General features: G+C 42.5%; 1 protein-coding gene across 10 annotated transcripts in view; it reads right to left on the bottom strand.

Annotated features, from left to right (window-relative positions):
- LIMS1 (LIM zinc finger domain containing 1) overlaps nucleotides 1-17,996 on the bottom strand; it is a 153,667-nt gene that overhangs the window by 26,889 nt on the left and 108,782 nt on the right. For 7 of the 10 annotated variants that reach the window (XM_054475304.2, XM_054475301.2, XM_063648523.1 and 4 more), the window contains one exon: nucleotides 551-710. In XM_054475304.2, the coding sequence (XP_054331279.1) occupies nucleotides 551-710 (160 nt within the window). Of the gene's footprint in view, nucleotides 1-550; nucleotides 711-5,066; nucleotides 7,155-17,996 lie in introns of those variants that run through there. The other 3 variants (XM_054475311.2, XM_054475297.2, XM_054475298.2) reach the window with 3 other exon arrangements.

Below are 17,996 nucleotides of genomic sequence, written 5' to 3'. Positions count from 1 at the left end.
GCAGCCAGAAGAGCTAAATGTAGACAGTATAGTTCCCTAAAATACTTTTTTTTTCCTTAGAAAATAAATGCATGGATGCTCCTGGCTCGAGGCTGGGAAGTTGTGGAAGGAGTGATGTACAGCACACACTCTCCTTTAGAGTGGGTCCAGTGGTCCTCTGAGAAGGGGGAAAGACACAGAGACAGGAATGGGTGAGGTGTGTGGGGGGCCTGAGTGTGGCTGAAGACTCAGAAAGAATTTTGTATGTGGAGCTGAGCTGCTTAGGTCTGAAAGGCTCTGTCATAAGGGACTCTGGGTTCTGAAATAGGATGATGAACTGAGCAATACAAATGCAGGGTCTGTGAGGGTATCCCAATCACGCCACTGCCCATATGGGCCATAGAGATGCCACCTCTGACCTCACAGCTATCAAATACCTAGCATGCATCTGGCACTTCAATTCATTCTTTCATCATGAAACTGAACATGAAGGATGAGGCCTCAGGAAAGAAGGGCAGGAAGCGGGAGGGTGGGGAATGGCACCTCCCTGCTTTTGTCCAGCACAACTCACCTCATAGAAGAGTCCTTCTGGGAACTGCTGGAAGCACTGAGCGCACACAAAACACTGCTCATGGTACAGCTCCCCGTTACTGTTCACGATCTTCTCAGCGGGCGCAAAGCCGCCCTTGCAGCGCTCGCAAGTGGCGCTGGCCAGGGCATTGGCCATGTTGCTGTAACACACAAAGAACAGCAGGTTGCAGACCGTCAGCCTCTTCTTAGATCGAAGATCAAACAACACTAAGAACCGAGCAGCAAATTCTATCTGATCACAAAAACCCTATTTTATCTAAAAAGCTCAATTTCTTGCCTGTTCCTTACATGCTCTGAACTCGGACTCTTCAGCCTCTTTACCCTAGCATCTGAGGCTCTGTAAGGGTGTCCCACTTTGATTCTGTTTCTAACATTTTTGGCATTCTTCTTGCTAAATATACTATGAGTGCGTGCCTACTATGTGTTAGGCACCTGAGACAGAGATGAAAGTTATAAGCTGCTCTCAAGGAATTGGGTTTACAGCTTAGAAAGTAGCTTAATTAAAATATCCAAAAGTCATCATCTCAAGGCCAGTTTCTTTCCCTTCTGAGAACAGAATCTAAAATGCATGTCAACTAAATGCCATGTCATATAACCTAGACATGGGTTATCCCTTTGATTAAATCCTGTGGAAAACAACTGCTTAAGTAGCCTTAAAACCAGCCAAGATGCCCCAGTCCTGTTACCTAATCGGTAAGACGAACCTGATTACTAATATCATAAAATGTATCTTAAAATCACAGAATTTTACATAATAAAGATCATTTTACAGATGGCAAAACAGGTTCACAGAGATGGAAGGATCAGACCAACATCACAAGGCTAATTAGTTAAAGGAAGGCACAGGACTAGAAATCCAGGCCCCTTGCTCATAAAATCACACTGTCAATCAAAACAGATTACACCATGAATTTCAAACACTTGAAAGGACATGACAGAGATACTACCACGTTTCATAGATTAGGAAAGTGACACCAGGTTGTCAAGTAACCACTGTTGTGGCTGGTGACGTGGGAAATTCCCCCATCAGTAACCTCATTACACCTTAAAACACAGAAGGCATTCAATAAATAATCTCAGGCTCTAACCACTGTGCAGTTTGGAAGAAGGAAAGCAACATGGCAGACAGCTGCAGTGGCTCACGCCTGTAATCCCAGGAGTTTGGGAGGCCGAGGCCAGTGGATTACTTGAGGTCAGGAGTTCGAGACCAGCCTGACCAACATGGTAAAACCTTGCCTCTAGTAAAAATTCAAAATTAGCCAGGTGTGGTGGCACATGCCTGTAGTCCCAGCTACTTGGGAGGCTGAGGCAGAAGAATCACTTGAACCTGGGAGGCGGAGGTTGCAGTGAGCCGAGATCTCGCCACTGCACTCCAGCCTGGACAACAAGAACAAAATTTCATTTCAAGAAGGAAAAAGGGAAAGAAAAGCAACATGGCTTTGACAGGCATACAATTAGATGAGGATTTCACATGAAGACCTATTTATTTCTTAAAAGTCCTGGAAATGGAGAAGGTCCCCCATGCAGAGCAGTAACTGGCCAAGCGGTCCTTCACTTTTTGGCAAATTTATTTTCACAGGCCTACCCACAGCATGAGCTCTATACCTGTGTGTCTAGTCCCCTAGTACAGCTTCTGACCTTCCAGATATTTAATCAATGTACTTCATGAAGTTAATACCAATGTTCTCCTGAATTTTCACAACCAACTAGTGAGACAGACAGGTGGACAGTCTCCATTCTATAAACAGAGTAACTAACTGCCTTGCCCCTATTGGTTTCCAAGTTTTGCTGTTTCCTTAGCAAAAGTGGTTCCACTTACTTGCTTCACTCCCCCCCATACCTCTGGAAGACAACTTTCCCTTTGCCTTCCTCCCCAAAATGTTTCACAAAACAGTCATCCTGTTTTGTAGCCTTGCCATAAACAACTGCGTGCAGACACACCGTGTTCATCACTTCAGACAAGTCAAAGCTCAACTTTATTTAACAGGTTTGAATGCAGAATTAAAATGTCACAAAAAAAAAAAAAAAAAGAAGGAAGGGAGAAAGGGAAGCAGCTTCACTGCTCAGTAAACCTGGCCTAAGCCTCAAGTTAAAATGAATTTCCATTTTGTCATTTCAAAGTTACTGTGGGTTGGGGAAAAAATCTGTAAAATTCTCATCATCGCCCAGCTTTGCCGTAAGCCAGATGATTGTGGCAGTTTTACAAAACTCTGGAGGGGTTTGTGCTTCTTCCTTCTTCCTGACCAAAGTCCACAGGTATTCCTGGATGGAGGAGCACGGTAAGCTCCACATCCGCCTGGTCATTCTCAGTACTGTTCTCATTATTGTTCTGAGGGAAAAGTATTTTAAACTATTTGGAAACCAGAAGATGCTGCTCAAATATATGGCACTGTTGTTAATTCTAAACCCTCTCAAAAGATTCACCAAACCTCAACAACCTTAATGGGACTCTAAAAAAGCCCAAAAAGAATATTCTAGAATGTCCTGGATCATTATCACCTAAATCAGTGGTTTTCAAAATGTCAGTGTCACCATGACCCTTTCAGGAGGTGGAAAGTCCTCTCTTTTCCAACTACATCTCTGTGGGAGGTCACATTTTCTTCATATATTTCATCTAAAACAATATACTGTAATAGGTTGAATGCAGAAACAAATCTGAGAAAGTTTTATTAACAAGATTTGCAAAAATGTAACACAATGCCATCCTTTCCTTTAAGCCTCTTCCATTTTGGAAAACAGTTATTTTTTATGAAAATATTAATATTAACATTTACTATTATTAACACGTAATAAGCTTAGTGTTGTTTTTAAATGAATTAATAAGTATTTTAAATTGTTTCCAGTTTCAATTTCTCATATGGTAAATACTGATGAATTAAAGTTCTTTGGGAACCTTAATAGTTTTTAAGAATGTTAAGAGGCCCTTAGATTAAAATGTTTGATTATCGCTGACCAGTTTAAACTCATTATAATATAGATTGTTTCTACTTAAGTTCAAATACTCAAGTAGAATTAGGAAATAGGTAGATACATCATAAAAACAAGCACACAGTTACTTCCCACACACAGGAAAAATCCGCTAGTTTTAGAGGTAATATAATATGTATTTTGCAAGAAGTATTCCTTTTCATCACAAGCAGGGGGAAAAAGGAAACAGAACAATCACCTTGCTGACCCCTGAACCAGTCAGGCTTCCTTTTCCTCTTTTGCCTTTGACCCTCTGGCACAATGCCTGTTTTTTTGTTTTTTTTTTAACGTTGATTTTATATTTAATACTACAGATGACAGAAATTACTTTAAAAAAGTCATTAGTGACAGTTATAGCTACCATCAGATTAGTTATAATTAATTAGCTAATTTTTCGGAAAAAGATTTTCACTAAAAAGTGTTGATGACAAGAAATATGTAAGTGGGGGAGTATCTATCTATCTATCTATCTATCTATCTATAGATAGATATTTATATGTAAAAGTCAGGCCAGGCATGACTGATGAAGCTGATCTACTTCCACAAATCAACCTCACACAGCACACTTGGTATCTTGCTTTCCATTATTCAAGTATGCAAAACAAATTGTTTGGTTCTAAAATGCAGCAATGTATAAATCCAAAAATCTTCTTGAGAGTTCACCAAGCAGTTAAAATATTGGTTACTGTATTATTACAATTCCCCAGTTACTGTCAAACAGAGCTCTCTGTGAGTTGTGAAGATAAGTGACATCTGTACCACAGAGCACGGATTATGGAAGTAGAGAACCGGGTCAGTTAAATTCTCATTAACTCTTACTTGACAAATTGGGGATATGCAGTAATTCTAAGCTCACAACTTTGAATGAGGTCAATAATCTTGAGCTGGTCTTATGGCTACTCTGCATTTTCTTAAAAAAAATGTGTTTGCTAAAACCTATTTAATAATATAAATTAGCCTAGCTTTTTAGAGTTAACAGTATGTTCTATATGTGTATTGATTTGCTACTTATACTATATATTTATTCATTCAATTAAGAAACCCAGTTAGCTTACTTCAAATTGTTGATTATTACACATAACAAAAATATTTATCTTTACCAACAGTCTGTAATTTGTTTTTTTCACTGTTCCAACCCATCTGCCCCTTATCTTTGGGCCATTTTAGACTGCAGAATTTTTCTAATGTAATTACTGACAATGCCAACACTAAGCCTCCCTTGCGGACGACATGATGAAAATGCAGTTACCAAGTGATCAGGAATCTACTGAAGACGGGGCCGCCGGGCTCTCACAGTGAGGGCAGCACCTCCCTCCCATCTGTGTGTCACTGCATGTCTTACCGACAAGGCAGTCTCCTGTCTCCCTAAACATGCTGCGCTGTGAGCCCCTCAGAGCCCTACCACCCTGGAAAACTCCCACCCAAAGTCCAGTCAATAAAATTGTATGGGCCAGCTCAGGATGGCTCCTGAACAGACAGCCAAGAACGCTGGACCTGGAAGAGGGCACTCCAGGAGAGGAGACACTCACAATTTCGCATAAAAGTCACAGAACTCCTTGTAGACTTTCACGTCACTGTGCCTGCGCTGCAGTCTGGAAACAGCCCTCTCGTCCTCGGTGCCATTGGCCTCGTGGACACTGTTAAGGGCTGCTCGGGGGATTTCTTCATTCTCTGGGATAACGCAGGGGTGCGCTCGGCCTGAGAAGGCCATCGTGGGTGCTTGAGAGCTCTGAGCACAGGGACGAGAATGGCAGGACACAGAGCCAGAAGAAACAATATCCAGGCCTCCCTGCTTCCCAGCCAGGGTCACTCCCACTGTTCCCACGCACGTCAGCCTGGCCCGCCAGGGTCACTGCTGCTGCTTCATGTTAAGAGCTCAGCAGCACAGTACACAGTTACATGGCAGTCAGGATTTACTGAGGCATTCTGGAAGTTCTAAAAAACATTCCACAAAGTAGTGACACAGTCTTTGTCAGAGCAGCAGTCCCAGTGGACTATGCTACAAACACTGCACCAGGAGACTGGGGCTACCTCGTAAGCCTCCAAGAGAAAGAAATATCCACACGTGCCTTGCATATTTGCCACAAAACTTCATCAACAATGCTGTGCTTTTCACTCTGGAGGGCATAAGAGGCTTTTAGAGACCTTGTAAAATACCCTCTGACAAGCTCTGCCTGAGGCTGAGGCTGCTGGCACACTCTGAGGAGCATTTGAACCCTGCCCGGACCTGGGCTTCCACAACCCTGGCCATGACTGCCAGCTATGCCTGATGGGTCCCTTCCCCAGGAGGCCATGAGCCCCTAAAACTAAGAGCTATGTTTGACTTCTATCACTTTTGCTACCGGTACCTAGTCACAGTCCAATCTCAGCTTCAATGAATGGGCACAAGTAGAAACAGACAAGGGCCGGTGTTTAGTTATAACTCTTCTACTGGACTCCAGCTAACCTCAAAGCTCAGGTGAGCCGATGTTTCTCAGTCTCTATCATGACTAAGGAAGCTGTTACATACTTTGGCATTCTTGCTATATTCAGTCCACACTCCTGTCTCCTGTGATTGAGTTAGCAATGCGAAAGGAAACTAAATCACTAAGCCAAGGAAAAAGTCAAGCTGGAAACTACGTCAGGCAAATTTGCCTCCTGTTTTATTGCTAAATAAGATAGCTACAAAGATAACAACCTACATCCCTCCCTCACCATTTGCCCACAAGAAAACTCCTTATGGAAAAAGGACAGACACAACTCAAAGTCATCCCTTTGAGGCTCACCTGAGACAAACGCATAACTGGTTGCTTCCTCTACCCTATTGTTCATGTAAAAATGTAGGTTCACTGAGACAGACACAATTGTGTATTCATTGGAAGGCTGATCAAGGACTCAAAAGAATGCAACTTTTTGTCTCTTATCTACTTCTGGCCTGGAAACCCCTTACTTCGAATTGTTCCGCCTTATTGGACCGAACCAATGTACATCTTACATATATTGATTGATGTCTCAAGTCTCCCTGAAATGTATAAAAGCAAGGTGTACCCCGACCACCCCGGGGCGCATGTTGTCAGGACCTCCTGAGGCTGTGTCATGGGTGTCATTAACTTTGGCAAAATACACGTTCTAAATTGAATAAGACTTGTCTCAGATACTTTTTGGTTTACAGCAATGATGACAATCATGATGTAGCACTAGAGACAAATAAGGGCTCAGAATCTTTCTCACGTCCCTGTCCTCTCAGGGCAGTGTGCCACCCACCAAAACCAAGAGACTGTGAAATAAAATCTACAGAACAAGCACAGGGCACACTGATGGACAGTCACGGAACCAGCAGCGATAAACAAAATGCAGCAGAGACACCAACTAACAACCATAAATAATGATATCCAAGAGTCAGTGAGTGCTTCCTATCACATCCCTTAATCCTTCCCATGGCTTCTGAGATAGGTGTTAGTTACAAATGAAGAAACTGAGGCACAAAGAGACTGAATAACTACTAAGGAGGTGGTGGAGTCAAGATTTAAACCTAGGCACTCTGAGTCCAGAGCCTATGTTGTTAATCCCTATGTGAGAAAATGGTAAACATAATTACTGGGAAGCACAATGGTTAGCCAGAAAAGATTAGGGAGTGGGTACCAGATAGGACTGGAAGCAGGGACCAAGTCTTTCTACTTTGAACCCTAAAAATCTCAGAGGACAGGTCAAGAACTCAAAGGCTGTGGGCTACAGATCCTGCCCAGGCCCAAAGCCTATGGCTGACGAAACAAGGGAACCACCATATTTAAATAAGAAAGAAACAACCTCATGGTTTAAAATTTTTCCTTTCAATTTATCTACATTTCCGAATTTTTTAGGTTTCTTCTTTACAATGACCATGTGAAACAGTGAGGAGGCAGGGAGGGAGGGAAAGAAAGAGACAGACAGTCAGATGGATGAGGACAGAGGCAGGCTGATTCAGACCAGAAATTTAATGCATCTGGTGGGGGTGGCATGGTAGGAGGCAGGAAGCCACGTGAGCCTTCTGCTCAGAATTCTTCCTCACAGTCTCCCCAGTGCTCACATCTTACGTGACTACAGTACAGGAGCAAAACCAGGAATCTGACATTGTAACAATGCGCATGTGCGGGTCTCTGTCATTTCATCACATGGGCAGCTTCCTGTAACAACAGCCTCTATCAAGTTACAGGACTATTCCATCACCACAGACTTCTCTTTCATGTTATCTCTGACCATCACATACCTCTGCACACTCCAACACTCCTAACCTCTGGCAACCACTCATGTGTTTTTCATTTATATGATTCTGTTATTTAAAGAATGTTACCAAATGGAATCGTTCATGTGACATCTTAAGGCTTTTCATTCAGCACAATGCCCTGAGACCAATCCAAGTTGCTCCACATGTCCAGTTTGCTCTTGTTTACTGCCAAGTAGTATTCTATGACATGGATGCATAGTTTGTTTCACTGTTCACCCGCTGAAGGGCATTTAAGTACTTTCCTTCCAATTTGTGGCACTGTGAATAAAACTATAGAAATTTCTGTATTGAATATATTTTTATTTCTCTGGGATAAATGCCCAACAGTAAAATTGCTGAGTTGTATGGTAAGTGAATGCTTAGTTTAAAGAAACTGCCTGTGATATTGTGACTTTTAATAATAAATCTATTCTTGGTCTCTGCCCCCATTTCCTGGCACAGGACTCCTAAAACTCTTGGACTCTCTGAAGTGGTAAGTGTCTTTTGTAGGCTAATGTGACAGGTGTGGGGGTGGCTGCTGGAGAATCAACCATGCAATAAGAAGGCTGCAACTTTCAGCTCCAGCCCCAACCCCTTGGAAGGGAAAGGAGCTGGGGATTTAGATAATCACCAGTGGTCAATGATCAAATCAATCATGCCTATGAAAAGCCGCCTCCATAAAAACTCAATAGGACAGAGTTTAGGGGAACTTCTGGGTTGCTGAACATATGGAGGTGCTGGGAGGGTGGCGCTCCCAGAGGAGAGAAGCTCTGCTCTGTTTCCCCACACCTTGCCCCATTATCTCTTCCATCTGGCTGTTCTTAACTCAAGTTATGCTATGTAAGGATTACTATGGGGAAGCAGATAGAGATCTTTCCTTTTATCTGGTTTCCTCTACTTACATCTGTGACTATTTTAATGAGGGTGGTTGGCACACAGTAACCCTAAATAGAACTCTTCAATAGAGGTCACCTTAACATGACCTGGTTTTAAGATCAAAGGTATCATATACTATGAAGATATTTTTAAACTGTTTAATCAATCAATGTAACATTTTAAGTGAATGTAAAACAGGTTTGTGGCTCTGTTCCTTTGTTTACAATTTTGCTAGATCTCATTCTCTCCTCTTGGCCTTTCTTTCACTCAGGAATATCCTACTGGGAGTTGGGAGGGAAAATAGAAGCTGACGTTCTGAAGGAAGAAAAGATGCAGCAAGAAAGCTAGATTGTCTTCTATCACACTCTATAGATCACCTTCCCATTAGCCTCTCCCTAGGAACTGACGACCCAACCAGTTGATTCTCAGCATAAATAATACAAGGCAAAGAAATTATCTGCACATTACCCAAGCTACTTACACTGAAACAATGAAGGAACTAATGTCGGGGTTAAAGCCAAGCAGGAGGCTCAGACATGTCCTCCACTGCAATGGTGGGAGTAAACAGGCCCCGGGGTTTCAGGAGCTGGTGACGGCACTGATGGGCTGCCCTTCCTTTAGCAGCCCATTTTGGCATTCTGGTAAAGTCTATTTCTTCTAGAAAAATAGTTGTTTGCATTATTCCACTGTTGGCTTTACATCATTCCTGGACATATGGAACTTTTACTATGAGCCCATGATGCAATAGGCCCAATGTGGTACCTAAGAAGTATCCAGCCCACCATCAGTAGAAGATACTACAATCTGCTGAATGAATGAATGAATAAATAAAAGTCATAGCCTCTGCTTCTATGAGTATACAGCGCACAGTTTGGTGCCCAGTGCTGAGTGAACAAGGTTGTTTGTATGTTGTGAATAAGGATCTGTAACAGTGTGGCCATGGAAAGTTTAGGTGGTGGTCACGTGCAGTGGCTCACGCCTGTAATCGCTGCACTTTGGGAGGCCGAGGTGGGTGGATCACTTGAGGTCAGAAGTTTGAGATTTGGCCAGGAGCCTGGCCAACATGATGAAACCCTGTCTCTACTAAAAACACAAAAAATTAGCTGGCGTGGTGGTGGGCACCTGTAATCCCAGCTACTCAGGAGGCTGAGGCAGGAGAATCGCTTGAACCTAGGAGGCAGAGGCTGCAGTGAGACGAGATTGTGCAACTGCACTCAAGCCTGGGCAACAAGAGCAAAACTCCGTCTCAAAAGAAAAAAAAAAGAAAAGAAAGTTTAGGTGGCACACAATTCTCCCAAAAAGACTACCTGCAGTCACTTCTCTTATTTAGCCAGAAAAGAGTAAAGCTAAAAGAAATATGTTATTTTTTCAAGAGGACAAGGGAGTGGTTTAATTCCGAATAAACATCATAGCTCCACTTTTATATTCAGGCATTTTGATACTGTTAAATCGTTTTCAGGAATTAATAATGTCACTTTAAGAAATGCAAACAAATTTGACTGAAACGACTACTGCCACGGCAGTGGCATCAGAATAGCCATTGAAGCAGGGTGGGAGGCTGTTGTTTGAAAATACCAAAAAAGTCAGATTCGTCTGAATAGCAGGTCTGCTAGGTGGCTTTTGGTGAAGAATTAGGATTGTGCGAGGTCCTCAATTCTCTAAGGGTGTTTTTCTTTTTTTTAATGTTGAAAGTATTTATTTATTTTATTATACTTCAAGTTCTGAGGTAGGTACACGTGCAGAACGTGCAGGTTTGTTACATAGGTATACATGTGCCGTGGTGGTTTGCTGCACCCATCAACCTGTCATCTACATTAGGTATTTCTCCTAATGCTATCCCTCCCCTATCCCCCACCCACCGACAGGCCCTGGTGTGTGATGTTCCCCTCCCTGTGTCCATGTGTTCTTACTGTTCAACTCCCACTTATGAGAACATGCAGTGTTTGGTTTTTTGTTCTCGTGTTAGTTTGCTGAGAATGATGGTTTCCAGCGTCATCCATGTCCCTGCAAAGGACATGAACTCATCCTTTTTTATGGCTGCATAATATCCTATGGTGTATATATGCTACATTTTCTTTATCCAGTCTATGATTGATGGGCATTTGGTTTGGTTCCAAGTCTTTGCTATTGTGAACAGTGTCACAATAAACATACATGTGCATGTGTCTTTATAGAATGATTTATAATCCTTTGGGTATATATCCAGTAATGGGATTGCGGGGTCAAATGGTATTTCTAGTTCTAGATCCTTGAGGAATCAGCACACTGTCTTCCACAATGGTTGAACTAATATACACTCCCACCAACAGTGTAAAAGTGTTCCTATTTCTCCACATCCACTCCAGCATCTGTTGTTTCCTGACTTTTTAATGATCGCAATTCTAACTGGTGTGAGATGGTATCTCATTGTGGTTTTGATTTGCATTTCTCTAATGATCAGTGATGATGAGCTGTTTCTCATGTCGTTGGCTGCATAAATACCTTCTTTTGAGAAGTGTCTGTTCATATCCTTTGCCCACTTTTTGATGGGGTTGTTTTTTTCTTGTAAATTTGTTTGAGTTCTTTATAGAGTCTGGATATTAGCCCTTTGTCAGATAAGTAGATTGCTAAAATTTTCTCCCATTCTGTAGGTTGCCTGTTCACTCTGATGATTGTTTCTCCTGCTGTGCAGAAGCTCTTTAGTTTAGTCAGATCCTGTTTGTCAATTTTGGCTTTTGCTGCCATTGCTTTTGGTGTTTTAGTCATGAAGTCGTTGCCCATGCCTATGTCCCGAACGGTATTGCCTAGGTTTTCATGGTTTTAGGTCTTACATTTAAGTCTTTAATCCATCTTCAGTTAATTTTTGTATAAGGTGTAAGGAAGGGATCTAGTTTCAGCTTTCTGCATATGGCTAGCCAGTCTTCCCAACACCATTCATTAAATAGGGAAACCTTTCCCCATTGCTTGTTTTTGTCAGGTTTGTCAAAGATCAGATGGTTGTAGATGTGTGGCATTATTTCTGAGGGCTCTGTTCTGTTCCATTGGTCTATATATCTGTTTTGGTATCAGTACCATGCTGTTTTTGTTACTGTAGCCTTGTAGTATACTTTGAAGTCAGGTCGCGTGATGCCTCCAGCTTTGTTCTTTTTGGTTAGGATTGCCTTGGCTATGCAGGCTCTTTTTTGGTTCCATGTGAAATTCAAAGCAGCTTTTTCCAATTCTGTGAAGAAAGTCAGTAGTAGCTTGATGGGGACAGCACTGAATCTATAAATTACTTTGGGCAGTATAGCCATTTTCACAATATTGATTCTTCCTATCCATGAGCATGGAATATTTTTCCATTTGTTTGTGTCCTCTCTTATTTCCTTGAGCAGTGGTTTGTAGTTCTCCTTGAAGAGGTCCTTCACATCCCTTGTAAGTTGTATTCCTAGGTATTTTATTCTCTTAGTAACAACTGTGAATGGGAGTTTACTCATGATTTGGCTCTCCGTTTGTCTGTTATTGGTGTATAGGAATGCTTGTGATTTTTGCACACTGATTTTGTATCTGGAGACTTTGCTGAATTTGCTTATCAGCTTAAGGAGATTCTGGGCTGACACGATGGGGTTCTCTAAATATACAATCATGTCATCTGCAAATAGAGACAATTTGACTTGCTCTTTTCCTAACTGAATACCCTTTATTTATTTCTCTTGCCTGATTGCCCTGGCCAGAACTTCTAATACTATGTTGAATAGGAGTGGTGAGAGAGGGCATCCTTGTCTTGTGCTGGTTTTTTAAAGGGATTGCTTCCAGTTTTTGCCCATTCAGTATGCTATTGGCTGTGGGTTTGCCATAAATAGCTCTTATTATTTTGAGATACGTTCCATCAATGCCTAGTTTATTGAGAGTTTTTAGCATGAAGCGCTGTTGAATTTTGTCGAAAGCCTTTTTGTGCATCTATTGAGATAATCATGTGGTTTTTGTCATTGGTTCTGTTTATGTGACGGATTACGTTTATTGATTTGCGTATGTTGAATGAGCTTTGTATCCCAGGGACGAAGCCGACTTGACTGAGGTAGATAAGCTTTTTGATATGCTGCTGGATTCGGTTTGCTAGTATTTTATTGAGGATTTTTGCATTGATGTTCATCAGTGATATTGGCCTGAAATTTTCTTTTTTTGTTGTGTCTCTGCCAGGTTTTGGTATCAGGATGATGCTGGCCTCATAAAATGAGTTAGGGAGGAGTCCCTCTTTTTCTATTGTTTGGAATAGTTTTAGAAGGAATGGTACCAGCTCCTCTTTGTACCTCTGGTAGAATTCAGCTGAATTTGTACCTCTGGTAGAATTGAGGCTATTAATTGCTGCCTCAATTTCAGAACTTGTTATTGGTCTATTCAAGGATTTGACTTCTTCTTGGTTTAGTCTTGGGAGGGTGTACGTGTCCAGCAATTTATCCATTTCTTCTAGATTTTCTGGTTTATTTGTGTAGAGGTGTTTATAGTATTCTCTGATGGTAGTCTGTATTTCTGTGGGATCAGTGGTGATATCCCCTTTATCATTTTTTATTGCATCTATTTGATTCTTCTCTCTTTTCTTCTTTATTAGTCTCACTAGTGGTCTATTTTGTTGATCTTTTCAAAAAACCAGCTCCTGGGCCAGGCACGGTGACTCATGCCTGTAATCCCAGCACTTTGGGAGGCCGAGGCGGGCAGATCACGAGATCAGGAGATCGAGACCATCCTGGCTAACACGGTGAAACCCTGTCTCTATTAAAAATACAAAAAATTAGCCGGGTGTGTTGGCAGGCGCCTGTAGTCCCAGCTACTCATAGTCGCAGCTACTCGGGAGGCTTAGGCAGGAGAATGGCGTGAACTCAGGAGGCGGAGCTTGCAGTGAGCCGAGATCGCACCACTGCACTCCAGCCTGGCGACAGAGCCAGACTCCGTCTCAAAACAAAACAAAACAAAACAATACAAAACCCCAGCTCCTGGATTCATTTATTTTTTAAAGGGTTTTTCATGTATCTATCTCCTTCAGTTCTGCTCTGATCTTAGTTACTTCTTGTCTTCTGCTAGCTTTTGAATTTGTTTGCTCTTGCTTCTCTAGTTCTTTTAATTGTGATGTTAGGGTGTCGATTTTAGCTCTTTCCTGCTTTCTCTTGTGGGCATTTAGTGCTATAAATTTCTCTCTACACACTGCTTTAAATGTGTCCCACAGATTCTGGTACGTTGTGTCTTTGTTCTCATTGGTTTCAAATAACATCTTTATTTCTGCCTTCATTTTGTTATTTACCCAGTAGTCATTCAGGAGCAGGTTGTTCAGTTTCAACATAGTTGTGTGGTTTTGAGTGAGTTTCTTACTCCAGAGTTCTACTTTGATTGCACTGTGGTCTGAGAGACCATCATGATTTCCATTCTTTTGCATTTGCTGAGGAGTGTTTTACTTCCAATTATGTGGTCAATTTTAGAATAAGTGCTATGTGGTGCTGAGAAGAGTGTATATTCTGTTGATTTGTGGTGAAGAGTTCTATTAGGTCCGCTTGGTCCAGAGCTGAGTTCAAGTCCTGGATATCCTTGTTAACTTTCTGTCTCATTGATCTAATATTGACAGTGGGGTGTTAAAGTCTCCCACTATTATTGTGTGGGAGTCTAAGCTTCTTTGTAGGTCTCTAAGAACGTGCGTTATGAATCTGGGTGCTCCTGTATTGGGCGCATATATATTTAGGATAGTTAGCTCTTCTTGTTGCATTGATCCCTCTACCATTATGTAATGCCCTTCTTTGTCTCTTGATCTTTGTAGTTTAAAGTTTGTTTTATCAGAGACTAGGATTGCAACCCCTGGTTTTTTTTTTTTTGGCTTTCCATTTGCTTGGTAAATTTTCCTCCATCCCTTTATTTTGAGCCTATGTGTGTCTCTCCATGTGAGATGGGTCTCCTGAATACAGCACACTGATGGGTCTTGACTCTTCATCCAATTTGCCAGTCTGTGTCTTTTAATTGGGGCATTTAGCCCGTTTACATTTAAGGTTAATAGTGTTATGTGTGAATTTCATCCTGCCAATATGATGCTAGCTGTTATGTTGGCCCGTTAGTTGATGCAGTTTCTTAATAGCATTGACAGTCTTTACAATTTGGTAAGTTTTTGCAGTGGCTGGTACTGGTTGTTCCTTTCCATGTTTAGTGCTTCCTTCAGGAGCTCTTGTAAGGCAGGCCTGGTGGTGACAAACTGTCTCAGCATTTCCTTGTCTGTAAAGGATTTTATTTCTCCTTTGCTTATGAAGCTTTGTTTGGCTGGATACGAAATTCTGGATTGAAAATTCTTTCCTTTAAGAATGTTGAATATTGGCCCCCACTCTCTTCTGGCTTGTAGGGTTTCTGCCGAGATCTGCTGTTAGTCTGATGGGCTTCCCTTTATGGGTAACCCAACCTTTCTCTCTGGTTGCCCTTAACATTTTTTCCTTCATTTCAACCTTGGTGATCTAAAAATTATGTGTCCTGGCATTGCTTTTCTCAAGGAGTATCTTTCTGGTGTCCCATTTCCTTAATTTGAATGTTGGCCTGCCTTGCTAGGTTGGGGAAGTTCTTCTAGATAATATCCTGAGGAATGTTTTCCAACTTGGTTCCATTCTCCCCGTCATTTTCAGGTATACCAATCAAACATAGATCTGGTCTTTTTATATAGTCCCATATTTCTTGGGGGCTTTGTTCATTTCTTTTCACTTTTTTCCCTCTAATCTTGTCTTCACACTTTATTTCATTGAGTAGATCTTCAATCTCTGATATCCTTTCTTCCGCTTGATCGATTCGGCTGTTGATACTTGTGTGTGCTTCATGAAGTTCTTGTATTGTGTTTTTCAGCTCCATCAGATCATTTATGTTCTTCTCTAAACTGGTTATTCTAGTTAGCAATTCATCTAACCTTTTTTCAGCGTTCTTAGCTTCCTTGCATTAGGTTAGCACATGTTCCTTTAGCTCGGAGGAGTTTGTTATTACCTACCTTCTGAAGCCTACTCCTGTCATTCGTCAAACTCATTCTCCTTCCAGTTTTGTTCCCTTGCTGGCAAGGAGTTGTGATCCTTTGGAGGAGAAGAGGTGTTCTGGTTTTTGGAATTTTCAGCCTTTTTGTGCTGGTTTCTCCCCATCTTTGTGGATTTATGTACCTTTGGTCTTTGAACTTGGTGACCTTCGGATGGGGTCTCTGAGTGGATGTCATTTTTGTTGATGTTGATGCTATGCCTTTCTGTTTGTTAGTTTTCCTTCTAACAGTCAGGTCCCTCTGCTGCAGGTCTGCTGGAGTTTGCTGGAGTTCCGCTCCAGACCCTGTTTGCCTGGGTATCACTGGTGGGGGCTGCAGGCTGTCATTCCTTCCTCTGGATGCTTCATTCCAGAGGGGCACCCACCAGATGACAGCCAGAGCTCTCCTGTATGAGGTATCTGTTGGCCCCTACTAGGAGGTGTCTCCCAGTTAGGATACATGGGGGTCAGGGACCCACTTGAGGAGGCAGGCTGTCCCTTATCAGAGCTTGAACGCTGTGCTGGGAGATCTGCTGCTCTCTTCAGAGCTGCCAGTTAGGGACAGCTGAAGCTGTGCTCACAACCACCCCCTCCCCCAGGTGCTCTGTCCCGGGAGGTGGAGGTTTTATCTATAAGTCCCTGACTGGGGCTGCTGCCTTTTTTTCAGAGATACCCTACCAAGAGAGGAAGGAATCTAGAGAGGCAGTCTGCGGGTAGCGACCTTGCTGAGATGCAGTGGGCTCCGCCCAGTTCGAACTTCCCAGCAGCTTTGTTTATACTGTGAGGGTAAAACCACCTACTCAAGCCTTAGCAATGGCAGACGCCCCTCCCCCAACCAACCTGGAGCATCCCAGGTCCAGCTCAGTCTTCTGTACCAGCACAAGAATTTCAAGCCAGTGGATCTTAGCTTGCTTGATCCGTGGGGATCAAGCCCATGGATCAAGCCCAAGTGGGGATCACACCCCACTCCATGGGGGTGTGACCCACTAAGCCAGACCTCTTGGCTCCCTGGCTTCAGCCCCCTTTCCAGGGGAGTGAATGGTTCTGTCTCGTTGGCATTCCTGGCGCCACTGGGGCACAAAAAAAACTCAAACGCTACCACTAGGGTATGAAAAAAAAAAACTGGCTAGCTCGGTGTCTGCCCTGAAGGCCGCCCAGTTTTGTGCTGGAAACCCAGGGCCCTGGTGGTGTAGGCTTCGGAGGGAATCTCCTGGTCTGTGCGTGTGAAGACCGTGGGAAAAGCGCAGCATCTGTGCTGGGGTGCATGGTACAGTCCCTAATGGCTTCCCTTGGCTAGGAGAGGGAGTTCCCCAACCCCTTGCGCTTCCCGGGTGAGGCAACGCCCCACCCTGCTTCGGCTCACCCTCCTCAGGCTGCACCCACTGTCCAACCAGTCCCAATGAGATGAACTGGGTACCTCAGTTGGAAATGCAGAAATCACCTGCCTTCTGCACCAATCTTGCTGGGAGCTGCAGACCGGAGCTGTTCCTATTTGCCATCTTGCCAACAAATCCAGGGAGTTTCTTAAGAGGTTCTATACTCTAATCAGCCCTCATGGCTAAGTTGGGTCTTTGGGAGATCCCACAGGACAGGTCTGAACTCCAAATGTTCCTTAAATCCACCCAGAGCAGAGTGATTTCTACTTTATGGAAACAGTTGATGAATTTGTCATTTTCTGATCATCTACTGCGTGTTTCACTTATGGAATGATTGATCTACTGTGGCAAATCTGGGACTCTGGCTGCATGAGTCCAATAGCTTGGTTAAGGGCCCCCACTCACTGCACAGTGACGCAAAGTTGGCACACAGTAGTGTCCTGTAAAGAAGGCTGTAAAGTTTCAGATTCCAACTGTCTGCTAACTTCATGATTTTAGTCAAAACTAACTCCACCTCTGACATAAGCCATGGCCAAATACAAATAAGCTACTTGGAGATATCATACAAAAAATTACAGCTATTTTCAGCAGCTCAAATAATTAAGGCCTGGATAAAGTCATGAAAATAGCTGCCAACATTTTTTTAAAAAGCAGCTTTTAAAAAACACTAGTAGCTTAAAATTACTCCTCTTAAATAGTAATGATGGACTTACGTACATCCTTACCAAATATCTGTAGGATTTAAAAGCCAAACTGGACATTTTAACCAATTGCCTCTAAAATACAGGACTCCAATACAGAAAAAGAGGAGTGCTTAGTAAATGCTTCATTCTATTCCACAAATAGATTTGCATAACTGATGGCTAAACGGAGCACTTGGCAATAACAACTACTAGATGAAGCTTCTCCAACTGCATTCAAAGGCTTCCAGGTCATAATGGGGTATTTGAATTGTTGGGGTGGTCTGGTTAAATTACCATATGCCAAAATGAACTGTTTCTACTATCATC

The sequence above is a fragment of the Pongo pygmaeus genome, chromosome 12 (assembly GCF_028885625.2).
Source record: "Pongo pygmaeus isolate AG05252 chromosome 12, NHGRI_mPonPyg2-v2.0_pri, whole genome shotgun sequence".
In the NCBI taxonomy this organism is placed as follows: Eukaryota; Metazoa; Chordata; class Mammalia; order Primates; family Hominidae; genus Pongo; species Pongo pygmaeus.
This window is presented reverse-complemented; position numbering and strand designations above follow the sequence as displayed.